Raw genomic sequence first — 21,080 nt, 5'->3', positions numbered from 1 at the left:
CTCCGTCCAACCATTCGTCCAGCTCAGCTTGAGGGTCTCTGTGAGTGGGCTTCAGCCCCGCACAACAGCCCCATGCTAGTGCCCTGGCCACATTAGCAGCCTGGCAGGAGATTGACTGTTTGGGCTCGCCAACAGCCTCCAGCTAACGTCCTCCCACAAGAGCTGGCACCCTTTGGATGAGCTGGAATGGCCACAAAGTGGGAAGAATCTAATCCGGTTTGACTCGTCTTTTTTTCTTACCCTCCCGTCCCCACTCTTCTCCGCCACCATGGGGCTTATTTGGGCTACTTTCCACTCTAAATAAATATGAAAGATGAGTATGTGATGTATGTTCACTGGGAATTATTGGATTTAATAGTTGCAGGCAGCAAAGAGCTCGGATAACTCTTAAAAAAAGGCTGTGATGCAGCAGTTATAGTGAAGCCAATTTAAGCCCCTTCACATTGATGTCACATGACAGCTTTATATGTTTATACCCTTAGTGTAAGTATATCCCGCGGCTATGCTTCACTGTGCGGATTAACACCTGAGTCATTGGCGACCGCCTCCATTTGGTCTGCTCTGTTGCTATGATCCTTGTCAAGTTGACAACCTGGTTGAAATGTATGATACCTGCATAAGGAACTGGGGCATCTTTATCCAGGGCCACCAGGGGAGGATCCAGCAGAACGATGTCAGTGTTTTCAGTGATCACCCCATGGTATGATGTCTCAATCCAAGGCTTGTGTTTATTCACTGTGGAGACAGAAAGAAAACATATGTAAACTAAAAAGTCTATGCTTCAGCCTTAACATACTAAAATGCAAATCTTCAACTAATGTCACCTTTAAAAACAAAACAAAACGTGGCCACAGACAAGTTCACCTAACATGCTGCTGCAAATAGCCGTACAAATTTTACTGGCAAAGCTCCTGCAGCCTCCTTTTCTCTAAGACCTTTTCATTTTGGCTAATCTCCCCTGCTACTTCTGTTCTTTCTTTTGTTCTTTTCTTCCTTCAAACATTCCCCGCAGGTTTCAAAGCATGGTGACAAAACTCAACCAAAGACCACCACTGTGCTGCCAACACAAAACTGTGGTCTGAGTCAAAACACAGGGTCTTATTAATGGTCATAACTGAATAAAAGCCCTTTGGATTGTGCGCAGCATTGTGCCAATCCACTTGCGATTTGCTTACTATTCTAAAGTCAAAAGAAGAAGAAGAAGAAGGAGACAAAGAGCCAAAAGAAAACAGCGGATCATATGAACCATTTTTGCTGCCTTTTAGCCAGGCCATAAAAACAAACAAACGAAAAACACAGCACTTTGTCTACTTTCGAAATGTCATGTTTTTGTATGTGGATTGAAATTGACGATGAAAAGCTTTAATTTGAGGTCCCCTGAGAAGCGGTGCTTAAAAAACAGAATATTTTATTTAATGGTGAATGAAGTGCATAAACAATAATTACTTTTCATTCAGTGAAAGGAAAACCAAAGAAAGCATGCTCTTTCTAAATCCTAATCAAGCAATCATTGTTATAGAGCACTTCAGTTATGCACTGAATGCCAGTAAAAGCCACTTGACAATGCTAAAAAGTGGAGTTTCCAAACAAGACAAGTAAATGCACCCAGACATCATGCTCGTTTAATGTGAGTACACAAAGAACACTTTGTTGTCGTTATGAAACAAATGCATCTTCAATTACATTTTCATTTAATCATTTCCACACAATTTAATTATCTGCTTTCACTGCACTTAAAATCAAATTAACATGGTCTAAAACAGTGATTCCCAACCAGGAGTACTCGGAGCCCGGGGGACACTTCTACAGCTGCCTGGGTGCTTGTGGTAAGATTGTATGAAACTCAACTAATGTGAATTTGATGTGTTTGTATCGCGGTGAAAAATCACCATCGAAATAGGATCAAAGTTGAAACAGTGGTGATCAGAAGTTATAATCATGCTAATCTGTAAGCTATCAGATGGAGCAGATCTTCAACCAACAGGAGTCAATTATCAGTTAGCTTGTTAACATCAAAAATGTTAGTTAAATATTATTATTATCATCATCATAATGATAGATGGTTGGTATAATTATATACAAGAGGTGGATATGACAGTGCTAGAAACTATTAGCTAAAAGTGACTGCCACAAAAGTCAAAATTGTTAGCTTAAATGGTTTGAACAGTCAAGGGAACAGGTAAGAGGAAAAAGGGAAATAGTTTTGTAAATGTAATAATGGTTCAATTAGCTAAAAGTAACCAAAATAAGGAAATTATGAAAACTGAAAAATAGACTGATGAAAAATGGTTCAAATTACTAGCTAAACATAATAGTGTCATAATGGAACTTGCCAAAAGCAATAGCTGAAATAGCTAAATGTAATCCATGTAAATTAAGTGTTGAAAGAGCAAGTTTCTATCACTTCAGTACTTAACTTGATATTTAGGCACAAGTATTGAAATTATATTTTCACTTAATGTGAGTAGCAGAAAAAAAGGTAATGAGACTGGGGAAATGCATGTTAGCACCACAGGGATGCATATTCATGAATGTCAACCCGCAAAGCATGGCTAACAGCGCTGATACAATCAGTCTCATTTACAGGGAGACAGAGATGGGAACACGTTAGTGTATTTGGGTGTGATAAACATGCATGAGGTTGTGACAACAGTTAGGGGTAAAACTTTTTTTTTTTCCACAGGATTTCATCTTTAAATGTCAAACTGTGTCATGTTAGGAATGAAAATCTTGCTGTTGATGATGCACAGGAATATCAAGTAGAAACATTATTTGACTGTGTTATCACGGCGCCTCCAAGACATACAAAAAAATATCACTCTTGAGAGGCTTTTTTTTCCAAAGCAATCTGTTGTTGGACTGTTACAGAACAATTAGCACACTGTTGCAGAAATAAACCAGACAAAATCAACTGCTTTAGCAGGATCCCATGCAGGCAAATCCAAAAATAAGTAATCTGTAAAAGATGACAAGAAAAAAGCTAATATTATTCTCCAACTTGGTACGAGTGCGCAACCCCAATAAATGTGTAATACAGGGCATAATACTGTTTGAGTACAATGCATGACAGCTAATGAGGGGTCTACAGAATAGAAGGGGCTTGTCATCGGCTTCAAATTCAGTCTTCTCACAGTTTAGATGACCTATTGATCTTTTAATCCTTCATTCTCGGTTTCTGCCACTCACCATGACTACTTAGCAGTGTCACGCTGACCCAAAGGTTCTGTTCAGCATTATCCAAATTTTCCCCTGTGAAAGCACAAAGCATTCCAACCTGGCCTCACTCCCAGCTCGTCACATAATGTTGCTTGTGATAATTTTTCGACTTGGGTAGTCTGTGCAGACCTTCGTGTGTCACCCTACCTGATGTCGTGACCACTATGCTAGAAATGAGCATGATTAAGCACAACCATCATTTTTTCCTAAACTGATGCACGTAGCTCTGTTGTTTTAATTGGACATACCAATAGCCCATCCACATGCCTTCCAATCCATCCATCCATACGTACATCCTCTTCTGCTTATCCATTTGCTCCCAACTAGGCTTCTGTAAGTTTTTGTACATCATCATCCTTCAAGCAACTGTAGTAAAGGTGCATTAAATGTGTACTGTAACCAAGTCTTAGCTTGTTAGAATTAAGAAAATACCTTTTCAAAAACTTTAAAAAATAAGTTTTTCTGTTCATAAACTGCAGTACACAGTGATTATTGGTGTGAACATTGCAAATTAGTTTATTAATATCACACTGCTGGTGACCTTTGTCATATCAAGCATGTGCAAAGTGGACTGTTTTTCCAGTCGGTGTGCCCAAGCTGCATTGGCATTGAGGGTTAAATCCATCTTAAAGTCTCACTGCTCTCAGTGTGTGGGATGGAATCGTTTTTCAGCAGAAGTAATGAGACCATTAAAAGAGACTCCACCTCCACTAATCGCCACAGTATCTCAATGGGAGTACCACCTACGCGTTAACCCCCAATGACAGCTCGTGTATTCATTGGTAAGAAATATGATGCTGGCACCACTTTAGCAGAGTGGGGTTCATGTACTGACAACTTGAGACAAGACCCTGAGTCAGTGCCACAAAATGTATGATATGTTTCTTTATCCTTAGAAATAATGCAGGACATCAGAAGTCGAGAAGAGGTAGAAGGGAGGGCGTGCAGGTGGGGGGAGAATTGAATGAGCCGGACGATCAGTCCCAGAGATTCCCAGAGGAAACATTGCAGCCGATTAACACAATCGAACCCACGGCTGCAAGCACTAATGCCTTGAAACCAAGTGATTAGCCACATACTCATCAATGGGGTCTTGTATCAAAACTACACACGGTTAATCCGCTAATCAATCTGAAATGAACATGAATCTCAGCCAAAGTTGTCTGCAGTTTCCCCTCTGCAGGTAGAAAGAGAACAGTTGTTCTCTTCGCTAAAAGGCTTTGAGCTTTTATCTACTAACGACACACCAGTGAGATTGGTCTTTTCGACATCTGATTGAACTGTGTGGTGCTGTGAGGCCTTCAGGCTTCAAACAGACTATAATAAGATGTGTGCTTAAAAAAGGACCAAACAAACATGCCCACGCGTGAAAAAAACTGCACTTTGAGTGACCCCAATTTTTAAAAGCAAACAACTTGAATGGCTACTAAAAGCACTCAGTAAATGGCATGTGATAACCTGTGTTTGTGAATGGAAGAAGGTCAATTTGCCAGCATCTCGTGAGACCTGGTGGCTGTTTGGCTGAAGAAATTGACTGAGATGCAAGAGACGTGTTACACCTAACGACAGAGCCAAAATTATTTTCTGTTTCATGTGTTAACAAGCAGAGCACACTGCTCATGTGTGATTATCATGTTTTCCCAACCAGACCTAAGCTGGTATTCAAATATCATGACCTTTCACAACCATGACACACATCGAAGCAAGTGGGTGAATTCTGTTAATGGAGAAAAAACTCTAGATCAGCCACTATAACCAAAAGGATTCATTTAAGTGAATATATGATAAGACAATTGAAAAGCATTTTAACAAGGCAACTGTCATATCCATCCAATATGTCTTTTCTGGCACATTAAAGAAAGCAATGGAAGTGACTGTGGAAATGAGATCTTGTCACATTTTTGCACACTTGAGAAAAAAATCTCAAGGTACATTAGCCCGCTCATGTTCATTTTATAATTTGAATTAAATATTTACAAAATACACAATACCAAATGTTATTTTTCTTCTTACTTTTACATTTGGAAATGACAGCCAGTAGTACCATGTGCTCTCCTGTCACTAAGTATGCAAAACCTAAAGACAGCAGTGACCTCAGGGGACAGTTGATCTTTCTTTTAAAATATGAATATATCGGATGGGTTATTTTTTCTGCATTTTCTTTATATGGTGATGTGATATGTATATAAAGCGAAATGGGAGATGGGTTGCAAAGTGGCTTGCCAATGCACGGCAACAGTTGCCATGCTAAAGCAGCTTAAATACCAAACACGCACTGAGATTTGCCAGTTGCATGTGTAATGCGGTAGCTGGTGTGGCCCTGCTCTGAGAGCAGTAAAATATGCAGGGGTTGTGGCTTTGTGGTCAGTAGGAGCTAATGCAGCAGGAACCATTTTTCTTTTTTAGTTGTTTTAATGAAACCCATTACTGCCTTAAGCTCTTCAATATTCTCTGCTTTTTACTGGGTTTGTTGCCACTAAATTAATCAAATGTATTACTCGAACATTTCCATAATTATCACTTTCTTGTAATATTGTCTTTCATTGTCTTTTCACAAATGAGTGAAGTGAAAGGCCACTGAATCATTTTTGTACTTCAAATTAATCTCAGGGTTTAGGCAATCCAGTTATCAAAGTTGTACGGGCTAATATAATCAGGTTGTGTGACAGCTGAAAGGTGAATGCTGGAGCTCATGTGCCCTTTACTGCTGGCTGCAGGTCAGGGGGACTATCTGCCTCTGTCGTTTCACTGCCAATTAAGCTGAGTGTCGTGGATTTGACTTGAGGCTCTGGGCATGGCAGGGGCGCTATAATGGCTGATTAATCTCTGACCAAGCAACGGTGTGCCACCGTAACTGTGCTGGCAGGTGCCACCCCTTAACAGGCGGGTGCTGCAATCTGAACAGCCTCTCGGGGGGACAGGGGAGGAAGAGAAACCGTTGTAATTAAAAAGAAATTTGTTTGAAATTAAACTCTGATTGATAAGGTCAACAAAAGGGGGCCATGATGAATACATCAACATAATGAAAAGCAAACGTAGCACAGACAGTTAGCCATTACTGTGACCAACAGGCAATTACAGCTACACTGCAAACAGGGAGCTCACGCCAGCTCGGAGAGGCTCAGAGATGTCCATCAGCGGGTTGCTGCAAATTATCAAGAAACATCCCAGCTCTGCCATTGTCAAGGGGTGTTTCTCATTGCACTTTTCCCCCTTTACCCACTACCACTTCTTCAATGCAGTGATCCATGGCTTCCTTGAACCTTGGAGATCTTTGCAAACTTTAATCTTCTTTGCACTCAGTGTGCTGGCTTTGTGCTTCACAGAGCAAGATGACAGGACTGATCTGCAGGGGGGGAAGACTTTATTACATTGCTCTGAGTACTCGCTCTGTGATTTTGAATTAAGATCAGTTAGACTATACGGGTAATACAGGTAGAGAGCTGAGAAAATGTGTATTATATAGTGTAAGTTCATTTAAAAAAAACTTTGTGGGTATTTTAGAGGTGCAGTGTTTTTTTAGTATTGCACCTTGGATCAAAGCCTGCCTTTAGTACCTCCCTGCCTACTAAATGCCCACATCTTTGTAAATTCACACCCACAGGTTGTAATGCAGATGTCTGCAAGAAATCCAAAGTCACACTCACATGGCGACTACACTGTAAAAAATATATACTATGATATCGTCTTTTGTTCCGCTAAAATAGTACACTATTCTTCTTCTTTCACTAAGCAGGATCTTGAAATACGTGAAGAGTTAATGTAACCTTTTAGTTCCCTCATGCCAGCATTCAACACAATTAGACTGCCTAGTAGAAATGAAATGCAAAGGTCTTGGTGTAACTTGCGAGGCTACCCTGATGTGCATTTGTAAGGCTCTGATTAGTCTTTCGAGAAAGAAAAAAATACTGTCAACTGCCTTTCTCAAAATGTTGGGTTGAGCTTTGGGTCGAGTCTTTAGTGTATTTTATTGAATAAAACAAAGGAAAAGGAACATAGATACCAGTTTATGAAGAATTGGTTTCTGCTTCTATTGAATATCATTGTTGGATTATTTAATTTGAATCAATGGATGGTGTAATGATTAAGAAACTTGACAGTAATCTGTAAACAGGATCTTGAAAAGAAAGTACAAAGTAAGCATTTACTTTCTACAATAAATATGGCACAATATGTCTCATATACTCATGAATGTGGCCCTTTTTTGTATAGTGGGTAACACTCGGAAAAACACTTGGATGTGATATGACCCATGACTACGGGTATAATTCTCCTAAATGATATGTATTTAATTTCAAATGACATTGTTATTATATTTTTCTATAAATACTCAAAGGTAGGCAGTTGAATAAGGAGGTAATAATTGAGGTTTAACGGTAAATAAATAAATAATTATAGTCAGTAAATTTAAGGAGTGCGCAAGTAATTTTAAGTAATGCGTGAGTAAATTTGTATTCATGTACCCAAAAGTACCGTGTACTTACAATGTAAGACAGGAAATATTGCTTTTTTTTCTGCAAAATTACCATCAAGCACTACTCACTTACAATCAAATTATTTAAAATATTTCAAAGTCCTAGGGTATTTGATGATTCTAAATTGACCATAGATGTGAATGTGTGTGTGAATAGTTGTCTGCCTCTCTGTAAGAGACCTGCAGACCTGTCTATGGTGTAACCTGCATGTTGCACCATGGCGGCTGCGTCCCTGTATCGGATATATTGGATAGGTGGAAGAAAATGGATGGATGGACTGTATTAAAAAGCATTACTAGGATTTTTTTAATTCAGTTTATTCTCCATATGGGGGAGAAAGGCTTTTTTTTATTGTTTTGCTTTTTCTCCTTGAGTAGAATGCAAGCAAGTTCCAAGTTCATTAGTCAGTCAGAGCATACAGCAAAAGAAAATGTGTTCCTGCCAAAACACCTGGGTCACATTGAGGCTGTCTCTCTGCAGTCCCTTTCAGACAGTGACACCCTGACCTGCGCTGTGCCTGGTACAGAGCTCCTTCTGCTGTCCTCTCATCTTAGAACAGTGTCTGGAGGACACAATGGAAGCTAAACTCCACAGTTTCATACAATAGAAAAATAAAATCCTTACACATAGACCTTGTGTGTCCTTTGGGTTGTAATTGAAAATCATGACACGGCCAGAAAATAATTCACCTGTTGCCCCCTCTTTGGCCTTTTGTGGCTGTTCTGTTTGGATTTAGTTCCTTGAGATTATGAGCTGTTTGCAGCCCTGGGCTGAGTGAGATAAAGCGGGATCACACTGTGCTTTTTTTTTTTTTTTTGGTTTTGTTGAGAGTAGAATAACCCAATCATTCAGAGTCTGCTCTGCATTGCCCCTAGGTGTGTTTGTGTGTACATGTGTAGGTGTAAAAAGCAGTATATAGGCCTGTGCATGTTTGTGTGCCTGCTGCTTCTGTGGTCCTGGCAAGTTGTGCATTCTGGGTATGATCCAAGCGCCTGGTGTCTGGTACGTGAGTGTGTGCATGTGTGTGTGTCTGTGTGTGTGTTGGTTATTGCTTGGGAGGGCAGTAGGGGAGGTTCAGTGGCATGCTGGAGAGCACAGTGGCATTGCAGCAGGTACCTACAGCCTTTGAGCCTAACAAATCCAAAGCAGCAAGTTCACACAACGCTGTGTGAAAACACCCAGCAGGCTTTTGACCATGGTAAAAAAAAAAGAAGGCAAAAAACAACAAACAATATAACAACAATCAAGCTCAAAGGTTCATATACAAAAAGAAAAACTCATAAAGGAGCGCTGATAGTTCTGCACTACACAAGAAGATAAAAAAAAAAAAACACAGAGGAGGTAAGTGCTGCCACACATATCAAAGTCCGCCTTTATTTCCACCTCGGTGAGCAATGGCATTTTTCTTTTGACATTTGTCTGCCATCCTTCCCTCAACATTGTCCCTGCAGCAAAATGATAGAGCCAAGACAAAGGTCAGGCTTTTATCATAAGCTTGTTTTCCATCCACCTTGGCTGAAGTGCAAAATCCCCCTCTGGAGTCTAAATGCAAGACCAAAAAAGAGCCTCAGAGAGGAGAAGAGAGAGGCGGAAATGCACAATACAAATTGTCGAAGTTTGTCTCTGTGTCGTAAGTCACCGTTCTCCCGTATCACCGTGTGCGCTGCTCTGTTTTTAGGTGGGGACTTATTAACCCGCAGAAAAAAGGCTCACTGAACAGTTACTCTGCTGCTGTGTAACAACCCCACGTCTGTGACTGCCCCTGAGGAAGTGTGAGAAAAACAAAGAGAGAGATGAAGGAGTGTTATGCATTAAGGTACACAGAGGAAGAAAAAAAACTAAAAGCATCCATCCAAATGACCAGGGTAGATTCACAGGAGCTGAATACGCACTTCTGGTGCCATTACCCCCAGCTATCACGACCCCTCTTTATCAAATGGCTTCACAGTCACAAATGTTCTCTCTGTGCGTCATTTGAGAGCCATTACCCCGCTCCATTATTGTATGTGCAATTCGAGATATGGCATTTACAGCTTCCTGCTTTTCTCAAATTTCACATGCACTCCGAACATGCCATTAAATACACCTACACTGCAAAGTATTGCTGCGGGGCAAGAGTCACAAGAATCACAAATGATGTGTACTGAGTGCACATATCACATGCATACTGAGAATAAACTAAACAGTAAAGACTATGATGGTGCATTTACATCAGAATCTCTACTTTTAATTTGACATTTTTACAGGATATGAAAGAAACTAATGGAGAACAAGTAGTAGTGAAACACTACTTAATATAATATGCAATAATTTCTTAAGCCAAATTTTTACAGGAAGCAAACTCCTAAGTAATTTCAGGTAGTGTGTAATTTGATGGTAAATTTACATAAAAACAAACTTTATTACCCCACCTCACATCATAAATACCCTGTACTTTTCAGGCGTAGGCTGATTATGGAGTAGATGAATCCAATCTTTATTTATTTACACTTTTAATTAATATTCATTATCTTAACATGAATAATATTCTCTAATTCAGTGGTCCTTTTATTTTACCAATATAAATGCAAGGACTGTTCTCCCTTACCAACTCACAAGAAAAAGTAAATCCCCTCAAACTTTGCAGGTCTATGTGACCTTATAATGAGTCAAGTCTAACGTAGCTTTTCTCTCACAACGACTGCTCAAACATAGCTTTCATGTAAAATACTTGGAAGTTAGGCAAATTTCTGAAGTTGTTTCCTCCTTATTCTAGTGTATATACTTCCAAGTATTAGTTGGTAAAAACAACAGAATTATATCATAATTTCACATTTAAAATTTGGTGTGGGCCTATATTTAAATGTGATCTAATTACAGAGGAATGAGATGCCCGTATTACAAAATGTTACACTGACGGGCATATTCAAACATTCAACATTACTTTGAAAACAGTCGCTAGGAACAGTTTCAGTTTGTCATATCGTTTGACAAACTTTGTCGAGATGTTTTTTGTAGAGGAATTCACAACATCCTGCATATGTCAGTTTCATATAATAGTTGACATTTTCTTTGAAATGGATTCTGTCTCAGGAAGATAACATCCCCAGTCTTAATCCCACCACCCACAGCAGCAGCAGACACAGCTGTACTTGTCTGTACTGCGTGCACAAAGAAGTTGTAACTATGCTATATTTTTCCAGAACATGTGCCTTTCAGATTTCCATCAAAAGAAACTGTTACATTAACCAATTCAAATCCATGTTGTGATTACATACTTTCCGCTGTATAATTGCATAATTTCACTGCCGCAGCTGTTGTTACATGACAGTGCTAATGCAAACACGTTGCTGATTTCTCTGCAGAACAACCTGAACCATTGCAGACAGCACAAATCAGTGGCAGACTCAATGAGCATTTGCTAGGTGTTCAAATGCTTATTACTCTCAGGTAGAGGTTCACACCTCCACCCAAATGGAACCTACTAGTGCACGCCATTGCAAATTCATTTTATAACTAAGCTACCCTGACCGTTAGCGTTGAAAGCAAAGTTTATTACCAACACTACAGGAAAAGGTGAGTTATTATCGACCCATTCAAAGTGGAATGATTAAAGAAATTACCAAGTACATAAAATTGAAAATCATGGAAAAATGATCAGTATCCCTGCTCTGAAATGCTATGGGCATCCTTACTCAGGACTCTGATCAAGAGCTCTATGAGCAGTCCAAATGGACAGAACTAAGCAGGAAAACAGAAAGGGGATCATTCTGTTTGGTTAAGGGAGAAATCACAACATGGACTTGTAGATGCTAACTATCCTGAGTGGAGCTTTTTCTCCAGTGCAGTAAGTTTGGAACTTTAATTACAAACTAGCTGCCACTGTCACTAGAGGTTTTGATAAGTCACTGAAAAATAGGAAAATTAACCACAGCGGGATTATTGCAGATGCAATCATCAGGAATTTACACATCATATATAATGTGTAAATTCCTGATCTACACATAGTACACTAATTTCCTGCCAAAATGTAATGAATGCACATGAAAAAAAGGGTTGCTGCAGAGTATATTAAAGTTACCTACAATACATACATTATTGGGTATCTACTGCTGACTACAGCACACTCAGAGCTGCGGATCACACGCTTCAGTCTAGTTCATGCTAGAAGAAAATCCTTGAACCCTATCCAGTTCAAATAAGTTCAAGAGCATGGGCTAACTTTACTAAGGGGGCAAATTAGCGTGTGGTTGCATTACCAATAATGCACCAATAGGAGTAGAAGGTTCTGCAGCTGATCTACTAAAATGTGCTAATTTATAAACAAAGACAGAGCCAGTTTGCTTCAGTCATGACCAACTTTCTACCAAAAACAGGTAAAAAAAAAAGAGCCAACCTGATGGAAAATAATAAAGTGTAACCATGGACCATACACAGGTCTGGAAACAGCATGGCAATTCAAATCAATTAGAGGCAGCTGGATATGTTTTGAGATAAGGTCAAAGTCTCTGGTTAGGAAATGCTGATTTAGGCACATAAATTGAGAAGGCTTAAAAATAATGGTCTGAATAGCTTTTATTGATTGACTTTGAAAGACAGAGTTGATAAAAGCCAAAAAAATGAAATCAACATGTTGCTATGACTACTGTGTCTCAGTTGCTTCTGTAGTCCTAGATGCCACGTTAGGACCAGCGCTTCTGTTTTTTTTTTCTACTAGAAGATGATGAGAGTTGTTTATAATGCTGCCTGTATGCCCGTGGTCCTTTTCATGTTGCAGATTGAATTTGGGACCAGTGAGACCTCTCCCTTTATGTGGAAAAAAAAAGCTGTTGAAAGGATTAGAGACATTGTTGATGTCACGGGGTTAAATAAATGTTAATATTTTATCTTGTTTGGTTTCTATTAGTAAACTTTGTTTTGGATTTGTTGGATTTTATTTACACATTTTTTATTTGGAAATTTTATATGCACATCTCCCAATTGAGGAAATGGTCAACATCTGCACAGTCACCTGGTGTAAAAGAGTGAAGGACAGCACAGTGAAGGACAATTTAGTCAAGGACAGCGAAGAAAGGAGAGGAAGCATTAAAAATCACATTGCATGGGATGTCAAGGAAACTGGAGACTAGCAACGGAGCTGCATTTGTGGAACTGGTGTCAGATGAGGTGGACCCAGTGAAAGGCAGCTTGCTGTATAGTGAGACCCAAACGACTGATTCCAGTAATGGTTTCTCAAACGTCTGGTTTAAGGTTACTGTGTCTGTGGAGATTATATACTGTTGACTGCTAGTTTATTCTTTGTGTTTTTGTTATTTAATACATTACATTTTCCTATCAGCTTCCCTGATCTCTGCGTCCTCCTTTTTAGCTGCTCTCCACCCAACAGAAATGACTTTTCTTCCTTTCTTTTTTACTCCAGCACCTAATAAATCCACCCGCTTCCTGTGTGTGTGTGTGTGTGTGTGTGTATTTGTAATATTATTTTAGATAGAACCTTGACATTTACTTGACTGCAAGAGACGTACATGTAAAAGCTCCATACTTTTATTTTATCTTACTTTTATTTTTATTCCTTTCAGTCTGTTTTTATTTTATAGTATTTGGTGGACTTTTTCAGGGAGGGGCAGGAAAATGTAATTGACTAGCAGGAATGCATGAATATACTGATCATTTTCTGCTCAGTTAAGTGTAAAAAAACCTCAGTTTCTGCCTGCTTTGTTTTAGACTTCTAGAAACCGTGCATTAGATAAGTTGGGTGGTAAGCTCTATAGTATACACTGTAGGAAGCAAACCAAATATATAACACCTAGGCTGACTCAGACCACTTCTACTCTCTCTCACAGCTCAGTAAGTGTCCTCGTATTTGCAGATGGCCTCATGTATGAACTGAGAACAAGGAGTCGCAGGGAGTTCTCAGGTCTGTTTAGTTGCAGGCAGAATTTTTCCTCTGCCCAGTTAATATGGCACCTCAGGCCAGCTGTGAACAGGGGGTTGAAAACACATTGAGCCAATAAAAGTATCCCCAGTGTAATCCTTTTAAAGTGGCTGGGCTTTTGAAACGAAGGCCACCGTCTTATGGAACATGAAGTGCACTATGCACAGTAATCTGGTTAAAGACGTGTGTGTATGTGGCCCCGTGTGTGTGTGCGTGAAGGAAACATTTACACTTACAGCGGCATGACCTTGGAAACAATTTCTTCTTGTGTCTGTTCTCAAATAGATTTAGTTGGCTTAGTTTTTTTTCCCTTTTTTCTGTTCATTTCTTTTTGTGTTTTTACTTTCAGCCTCTTCACTCAAATGCATGCAGTCTGGTCAGGCTGTTTCATCTTAGTCGCCTACATACCGTGGACACATGTCCCCCCCCCCCCCCCCGCACATACACATACACTCAGCTCTCCACAGCACTTAGTCCCTTGTGCTCCTAAGAGCGTGTTCATGATTCTTCCTGGCAGTCCATTCCACTTTGCCTCTCTCTATCTTTCTCATATTGCTCTAAAAATCGAAGGCAACTGAGCAAGGAGATGAGAGGAAGAGTATCCCTGCTGGGACTCTTTTTGGACCTCTGCTAAACACACACGCGCACCCACACATGCACAAACTTCATCCACGCAGATATCTAGCTCATTTTACCTGATCCTGGAGGGATTAAGGGCAGGAAAAGAGAGCTAAAATGCATCATTTCTCCTCCTCCCCAAAAACAAAGTTCAAGAGAGCAGAAACAGAAAAGAATTAAAGAGGGCTCATTAGCCCCACTGACATACTGTTGGGGAACAGCTTCAAGCAGAGCTAAATTTGTCAATCCTAATATATAAAAAATGTCTGGTGAGACAGTTCCACTGTAAACAAAACACAAAAGCTTTATTTTTTTGTCTCTGAAGACAATTAAGTCTAAAATATATTCAATATATGCTCTTTTGCCTTAAACAACACCAATACACTTATTTAAATCAGCATAGAGTGAAGGACAACTTATCACATAATATGTAAAACAGATATATCTGAAACATTACTTTTTGCTCCTGTAGAAGGAGACAATAATGCCCTTCTTTGGCAGTGTGATGATAAAAGTTCTACACTGTGTATTTAGAGCTAAAGTTAAGTTTTCATCCTTTGCACAGAAACGTTATTAATTGATAATGAAACACCTGCTGCACCTTGCTGCCTCCAAATTATGATTTCCAACATAATTTGGAAATCAATGGCGTCTGTCTCATTGTAGCCTGCTGGTTTCACATTAAAATGACTTTGTTATTATTATTACTTGATAGCGGCTATCAGGTGTATGATTATGACCACCCTAACAATGTGTTAGTTTCCCTTTCACTGCCAAAACAACCCATCGAGGCATGGACTCCACTTGACCCATGAAGGGGTGCTGCGGTATCTGGCACCAAGGTGTTAGCAGCAGATCCTGTAAGTCCTGTAAGTTCTGAGGCGGATTGGACTTGTTTGTTCAGCACATCCCACAGATGCTCGATTGGATTAAGATCTGGAGAATTTAGAGGCCAACTCAATACTTCAAACTTGTGCCCAAAGTATCACATTTGCCTCTGCCAGCTTATCTTCTTCCCATAGTGTAACCTGGTGGCAGGTGCTCCATATTTAGCACACACACCTGGCCATCCACATGATGTAAGAGAAAATGTGATTCATCAGAGTAGCTCACCTTCTTCCAGTGCACTGTGATCCAGTTCTGATGCTCACGTGCCCAATATTGGTGCCAGGACCAGATTCATACGCAACAAACTGTGACACTGAGTATTCTGACACCTCTCTATCAGAACCAGCATCAACCTTTTCAGCAGTTTGAGCAACAGTAGCTCATCTGTTCCGATCGGACTACATAGGCCAGTCTTTAGTCCTCACCTGAATCAGTGAGCCTTGGTCGCCCATGACCCTGCTGCTGGTTCATCACTGTTCCTTCCCTGGACCAACTTGCGCAGATACTGATCATTGCAGACCGGGAACACCTCACAAGAGCTACAGGTTTGGAGATGCTCTGACCTAATCATCTAGCCATCAGACCGAAAGGATCAGCTTTCACACAAGTCCACATTTATTTGTTACAATATTACCTGGAGAGAGAAATATATATAGTTGATGACATAAGTATTTGCCCTTCTTCTGAATTCATAATTTTAACTGTCAAAGAAATCAGCAGCCTGTAATTTTAATGGTATTTTAATCATCCATTCAGCCATGCATTTATTTTCTTCAATTTATTCAATTCAGAGTTACAGTTGGGCTGGAGTCTGTCACCTGTCATAGGGTGAAAGGCAGGGTAGACCCTGGACAGGTGCCCAGTCTATTGCAAGGCTAACAGAGAAAGACAGACAACCATTCAAACACACATTCACACCTACAGTTAATGTAGACTCAGCAGTTAACCTGACAGGCATTTTATGGACTGCAGGGGTAAGCTGGAATTCTCAAGCCCAAATGGCACAGAGATGAAAAAAGGATATTGTTTCCCTTACACACTTCTTGTGTATTTGTTTCTCTTGTGTGTGCCTGTGTCTGTGTGCTTCTTGTGGTTAAACCTAGAGAGCTCAAGTGCATGACCATGGAGCCCTGAGTGTGAACCGTGAGAACAGAAGAGGTTGCAAGTCAGCGATGTACACAAAGGAGAAAATTGCTTTGAGCGCACTTTAACCTTCACCAAATCTCCAAAATATGTACCTGATGATACGCACAGAATGAACAAACACCGATAAGCAAAATAAAAATCCCAGAAGCGGTATCCAATCAGGCTTGACTGCTGGGTATGCTACTGACATACCTGACATAATCAAAACTACTTCCCTATCAAAAGGAAACTCCTGGAAGACTGGTAAAGGAGGCATACGTTGGCAAAGCCACACTTATGCGAGAGGATCTCTTAAAGCTGCTAGTGCGCTATTTGAAGCAGCAAACAGGAAAAATGACAGTGTTAAAGAAGCTCTTATGGAAGGCACAGGAACACTTTAGTGTTTTACAAAGTTAAATGCAGTTCAGACAAAACAAAAAGACCAACCGAAACACAATAGCAGGTATTCAACACACACACGCACAGTCTCCACTTATGAACCACAAAGCTCACTCATGTCCAATTATTGTGCTGTTCCTCCCACCGACCGGCACTCTTCATTTTATGATGCACATCTGCACCCTGGGTAGCACCCACTATGTATGCTGCTAAATACTGAAGCAATCAATTGTTTTGTTTTAGTTTTTTCTGTTGTTGTTGCTTTGTTAAAGTGTTTGTGCATTACAACATCCTCTCAACCTCTTTTTAACTCAGCCAAAGATCAAGTGTTTATATTTTAAGTTTATTATACTGAAGAGAATACGACACACACACACACATGAACACACGCACGCTGTATATTGCATGTAATTTTCCTGAAATTTATATTGCACTTTTGTGCAGCAAATTAATTCAGGTGTAAAAACATGGGGGTGTGGGGGTGCAACTGATTAAGCATGACGTCTGTTTGGTGTGTATTGTATTGTAGGTGCTTTGAATGTACCGTAAATTAAAGATGGGCGTTAAGTGCCTCTTCTGATGTGTGCTGAGAGTATAAAAACTACACTGAGTTACAGGTAGCCAAGAATGCAACAACAATAATATGTGACTAATGGGACTGTTAGCAAATATGAGGGTATGGATTTGGGCCACTGTTGTAGGTTTGCACTGTGTTAGTCACTTTCCATTGAACCAGAGATTCATCAGTAACCAGCAGAGCAATAAGCATCTCTACAGAGGGCATGCAAACACATTGAGGCAAAAAATGCACACATCTTATATACATACACCTTCAACTATGTTTAACTCTATTTTAAATAAAAGAAGCAGTCGTTTCAAAAGAGGAACACATCAGTTCACTGCAGACAACCTTGGTCCAAACATTCACAGGCTGTTCGATGCCCAGAAGTGCTCCAGAAGCCGTGAGGCCAGACTTGTGAACACACCCGCACTTAAATAGTGTAAACACACAAACATATAAAGAAAACCATTCACACAAAGCAAAAGACCATTGCACAAGCACACGCAAACAACGCAATGCATGAAAGGATTGATTGTTTCCACTTAGACGCTCTATAATCTATAGAGGACGGCACATTTTAGTAAGTCAAAGAAATTCTTAGCGGACTTGGTGGACAAGCCACAGGCAAATGTACATTAATGAAATACTAGTGCACACAAAAGTGATTGAAAAAGAACAACATAAACCACATGAAATGCGGGGGAGTAAACAAATCAAGACCGGTATTAAAATCAGCAATGAAAGGAGCATAAAGCATTTTTAATTGAGTTTCTCTGAAAGAGATCAACAGATCACCTCCACTCAACCTTGCCCAGGCTTTTCAAATTATATCTGAAAATATTAACAGCATTTAGGCCATTTACTATTCATATAAAATAACATTCAAAATACTAATCTAAAGATTTTTCAAAGCTTGCCTGATTATTTTCGCTCTCCATAATATATTTAATTTTCTAATTAAAATGTAGTACTGGATAACTCAGCCATTGGGGGTGGGGGTACTCTTAGTAAAGGAAGGGAGGGTAACTATGAAGGAGATGAAGGGTGGAAACACATTGGACCTAATGGCATATTAGTGGAGGTGTGGAGATTTCAGGGACAGACTGGACTTTTTAACCAGCCTCTTTAATACAATCCTGGGGAGTGAGAGAGGTACCAGTTTTGAAAAACAAAGGTGATGTGCAGAGCTGTAGTCGGTACAGAGGGATAAAACTGATGAGCCATACCATGAAGATATGAGAAAGATTTGTTGAAGCTAAGTTAAGGAGAAGGATGATGATCAGTTCAGCAGTATGGCTCCAAGCCAAAAAAGAGTGCTGCAGATGCCATTTTTGAGTGTTTATGGAGAAGTATGGAGAAGGTCAAAAGGAGCTGCACTGTGTCTTTGTGGATCTCCAACTACATTAATGCTTAGTTCTCAGTGCACAGAAAAAGCTGTACCTTGAATGCATTAAACAATTACACCTGAATGAAGAAGGTGGCTTTCGATCTGTGCTACTTAGCAGACAGCCTGTCTGCCCTATGAGCTTGTTTAAACTTCTATAATAGTCTGATTACTTGCACTTCCCTGCTTTGTTTTCCAGTGCGACTGCTTTCTTCACAGTTATTAGTAGTAAGAATGATGGCAGTCACGATAGTCAGAGGGAAGCAGTGCTGGGGATGTGGAGGGTTTACTGAGTGAAAGCACAGGGGCTTGAACGCTAAGCTAGCAATACTCAGAATAGTGCTCCTGCATATGGCTTGCAGCTGTCACATGACCAGCTGGCTAGCACAGAGACAACTCATTTCTGACCCTCTGCTACAGACGAATTGGTGGATATTGAAGACCGATGGACCAAAACAGAAATGTGTGAGACTGTCACCCTTTGGACAGCAGATTCTATCAGTGCGGTTCGTGCAAAAACAACATATGCTTTTTACTTTGTCAAGTAAACACATTCTGTTACAGCACAGATGAAGGTTTATGTCCCCAGGCCTCGTGGCAGGATCCTTTACTAGTGTCCCCCAATGTGGTTTTTAAGAACAATCTGCTCTTGTTTGACCTTAAGGTGCTCAGTTGGAGATACAGAACTGCACTTCTGTCTTTATTTTTCAACGACTTTATAACAGATTCGTCTGGAATACTTCTGACAGCATCTTTCTCGAGAAAACAACCTCCACAGGTCATTTGTGCAAGCTGTTAAAATGACCCATTGTTGCGTGTTACGTCCAAATAATTAAGCATGGTTAATATGGGGAAGGAGAAACACAGATACTCAATGACTTTGAAAACAATATATTGAACTTGAAGAATTTCCTTTTAACTGTGGATTTCCTTGAACGTCAAACATCATTTCCAAAGCTGCTCACCGTAGCAGATGCCTCTACATGTTTGAGTTTGGTTTTTTTTTACGATTGGATGCCCCAGGCGGAGTTGCTTCTCCTGCTGAGATCAAACCAGCGATCTTTCACTTGTTAGGTCGATGTGTAAACCACTATACGATGGAGCCACAACCTCTAGATAGAATTCAATTAACAATTCATTATTATGACTTTAAATGGGACAGAAATGAAATGATGATCTTGATGCTCAATCATCCAGGTACGGAAATCACAAAAAGTTGATTCTATTCACCTGTTCGTCTGGATGCTGGACGCAACATCCAGAGAAACAGAATCAAATTTTGGGGACACAAATGAAAGAAATGTTAACTAAGATAAACAGCTATTTCCATGTGGAAAAGAAATAGAAAAAAACTTATAAAAGACTTGCATCAGATTTGGTCTACTTCATATAGTGAATCATATAAGGCTTATATGAATTTTTAATGAAAGTGGCCGCTTTCGTATATTGTTTTAGTAAGTATCCAAAACATACAAGTTTTATTTATACAATTTTTCAAGGGATCTTATATCTGTTTTCACTCTTGTATGCTTTTCATACAAGTTTCACACAAGACAGATACAAACTTTATAAGATTTATATATATCTTTTCATATGGGAAGATAAACATGCCACCGCCAGGCTGGGGATGACTTTGTACACTGAGCCACAGCTGTAAAAGAATGGGTCTAATGAATTTCGAACACAATACATAATGAGAGCATTAGTGCAATGCTGAATGAGACAACAATAAGCATTTGGTCTGGACTGCCTTGCACTTCTAATCATTTATCATTTGTATTTCCCCTGGTTGCCTTGTCTTTCATGCGATTTGGAGAACCCCGACTAACATTAGATGAAATAGCATTGGCAGCACACACCAGTTATTCTTCATCCCAATGGCATTTTTTCCTCATGCATTTCCAAAGACATAATTTAATAACACAGTGACGTCATGTAAATAAACTGTAAGTAAGTATCTAAGGTTCTTAGAAGACTCGAGAATATTTGAAAAAGTTGACTGGAGGTATGTTTAGCTTATCTACCAACCACTTAATGAATCTGAGACCGTTTTGTCAGAAATGAAGAGATAATGAACAAATTTTGTTTTAAAAATTAAACCTTTATTTTATACTGGACCCTTGGTGCTGCTCCTCAGTCTATCCACTATTTAAAACAAGACATTCTAACTCATCTCTCTCTTAGGCCACTTGCTCTTTAAGCCACCCTACTTCTGATTGGCTGCCCCTCTTAGACAGGTTTGATAGTAAAAGATGGGACTTCTGTGATCACAATATTAACAACAATCCCACTTTATGGCTTCATACAGAGCAAAAAAGAGTGAAAAATGTCCAAAGTACATATAATGAGTCATCGTTTGAAACTCAGGCCGTGTTTATTCTCGTGTTTATTTATATGTGAATATTCACCACAGTAATAACATACATTCAAGAACAAGAAAAAAAAAGGGAAATGAACTAAAGGGCCTCTTTAGAAGTTTCCAAGTAAATGGACAATCAA

At 39.7% G+C, this 21,080-nt stretch overlaps 1 protein-coding gene across 1 annotated transcript in view; it reads right to left on the bottom strand.

Moving 5' to 3' along the window:
• The window catches only part of LOC113035750 (calsyntenin-2), a 356,909-nt gene that overhangs the window by 240,852 nt on the left and 94,977 nt on the right, over positions 1–21,080 (bottom strand). Inside the window, exon 2 of the mRNA XM_026191409.2 lies at positions 613–735. Within this exon, the coding sequence (XP_026047194.1) occupies positions 613–735 (123 nt within the window). The remainder of the gene's footprint in view (positions 1–612; positions 736–21,080) is intronic.

Source organism: Astatotilapia calliptera, chromosome 14 (assembly GCF_964374335.1).
Source record: "Astatotilapia calliptera chromosome 14, fAstCal68.1, whole genome shotgun sequence".
Classification (NCBI taxonomy): Eukaryota; Metazoa; Chordata; class Actinopteri; order Cichliformes; family Cichlidae; genus Astatotilapia; species Astatotilapia calliptera.
Note: the sequence above shows the minus strand (reverse complement) of the source record. Positions and strands in the feature narration are given on the sequence as shown.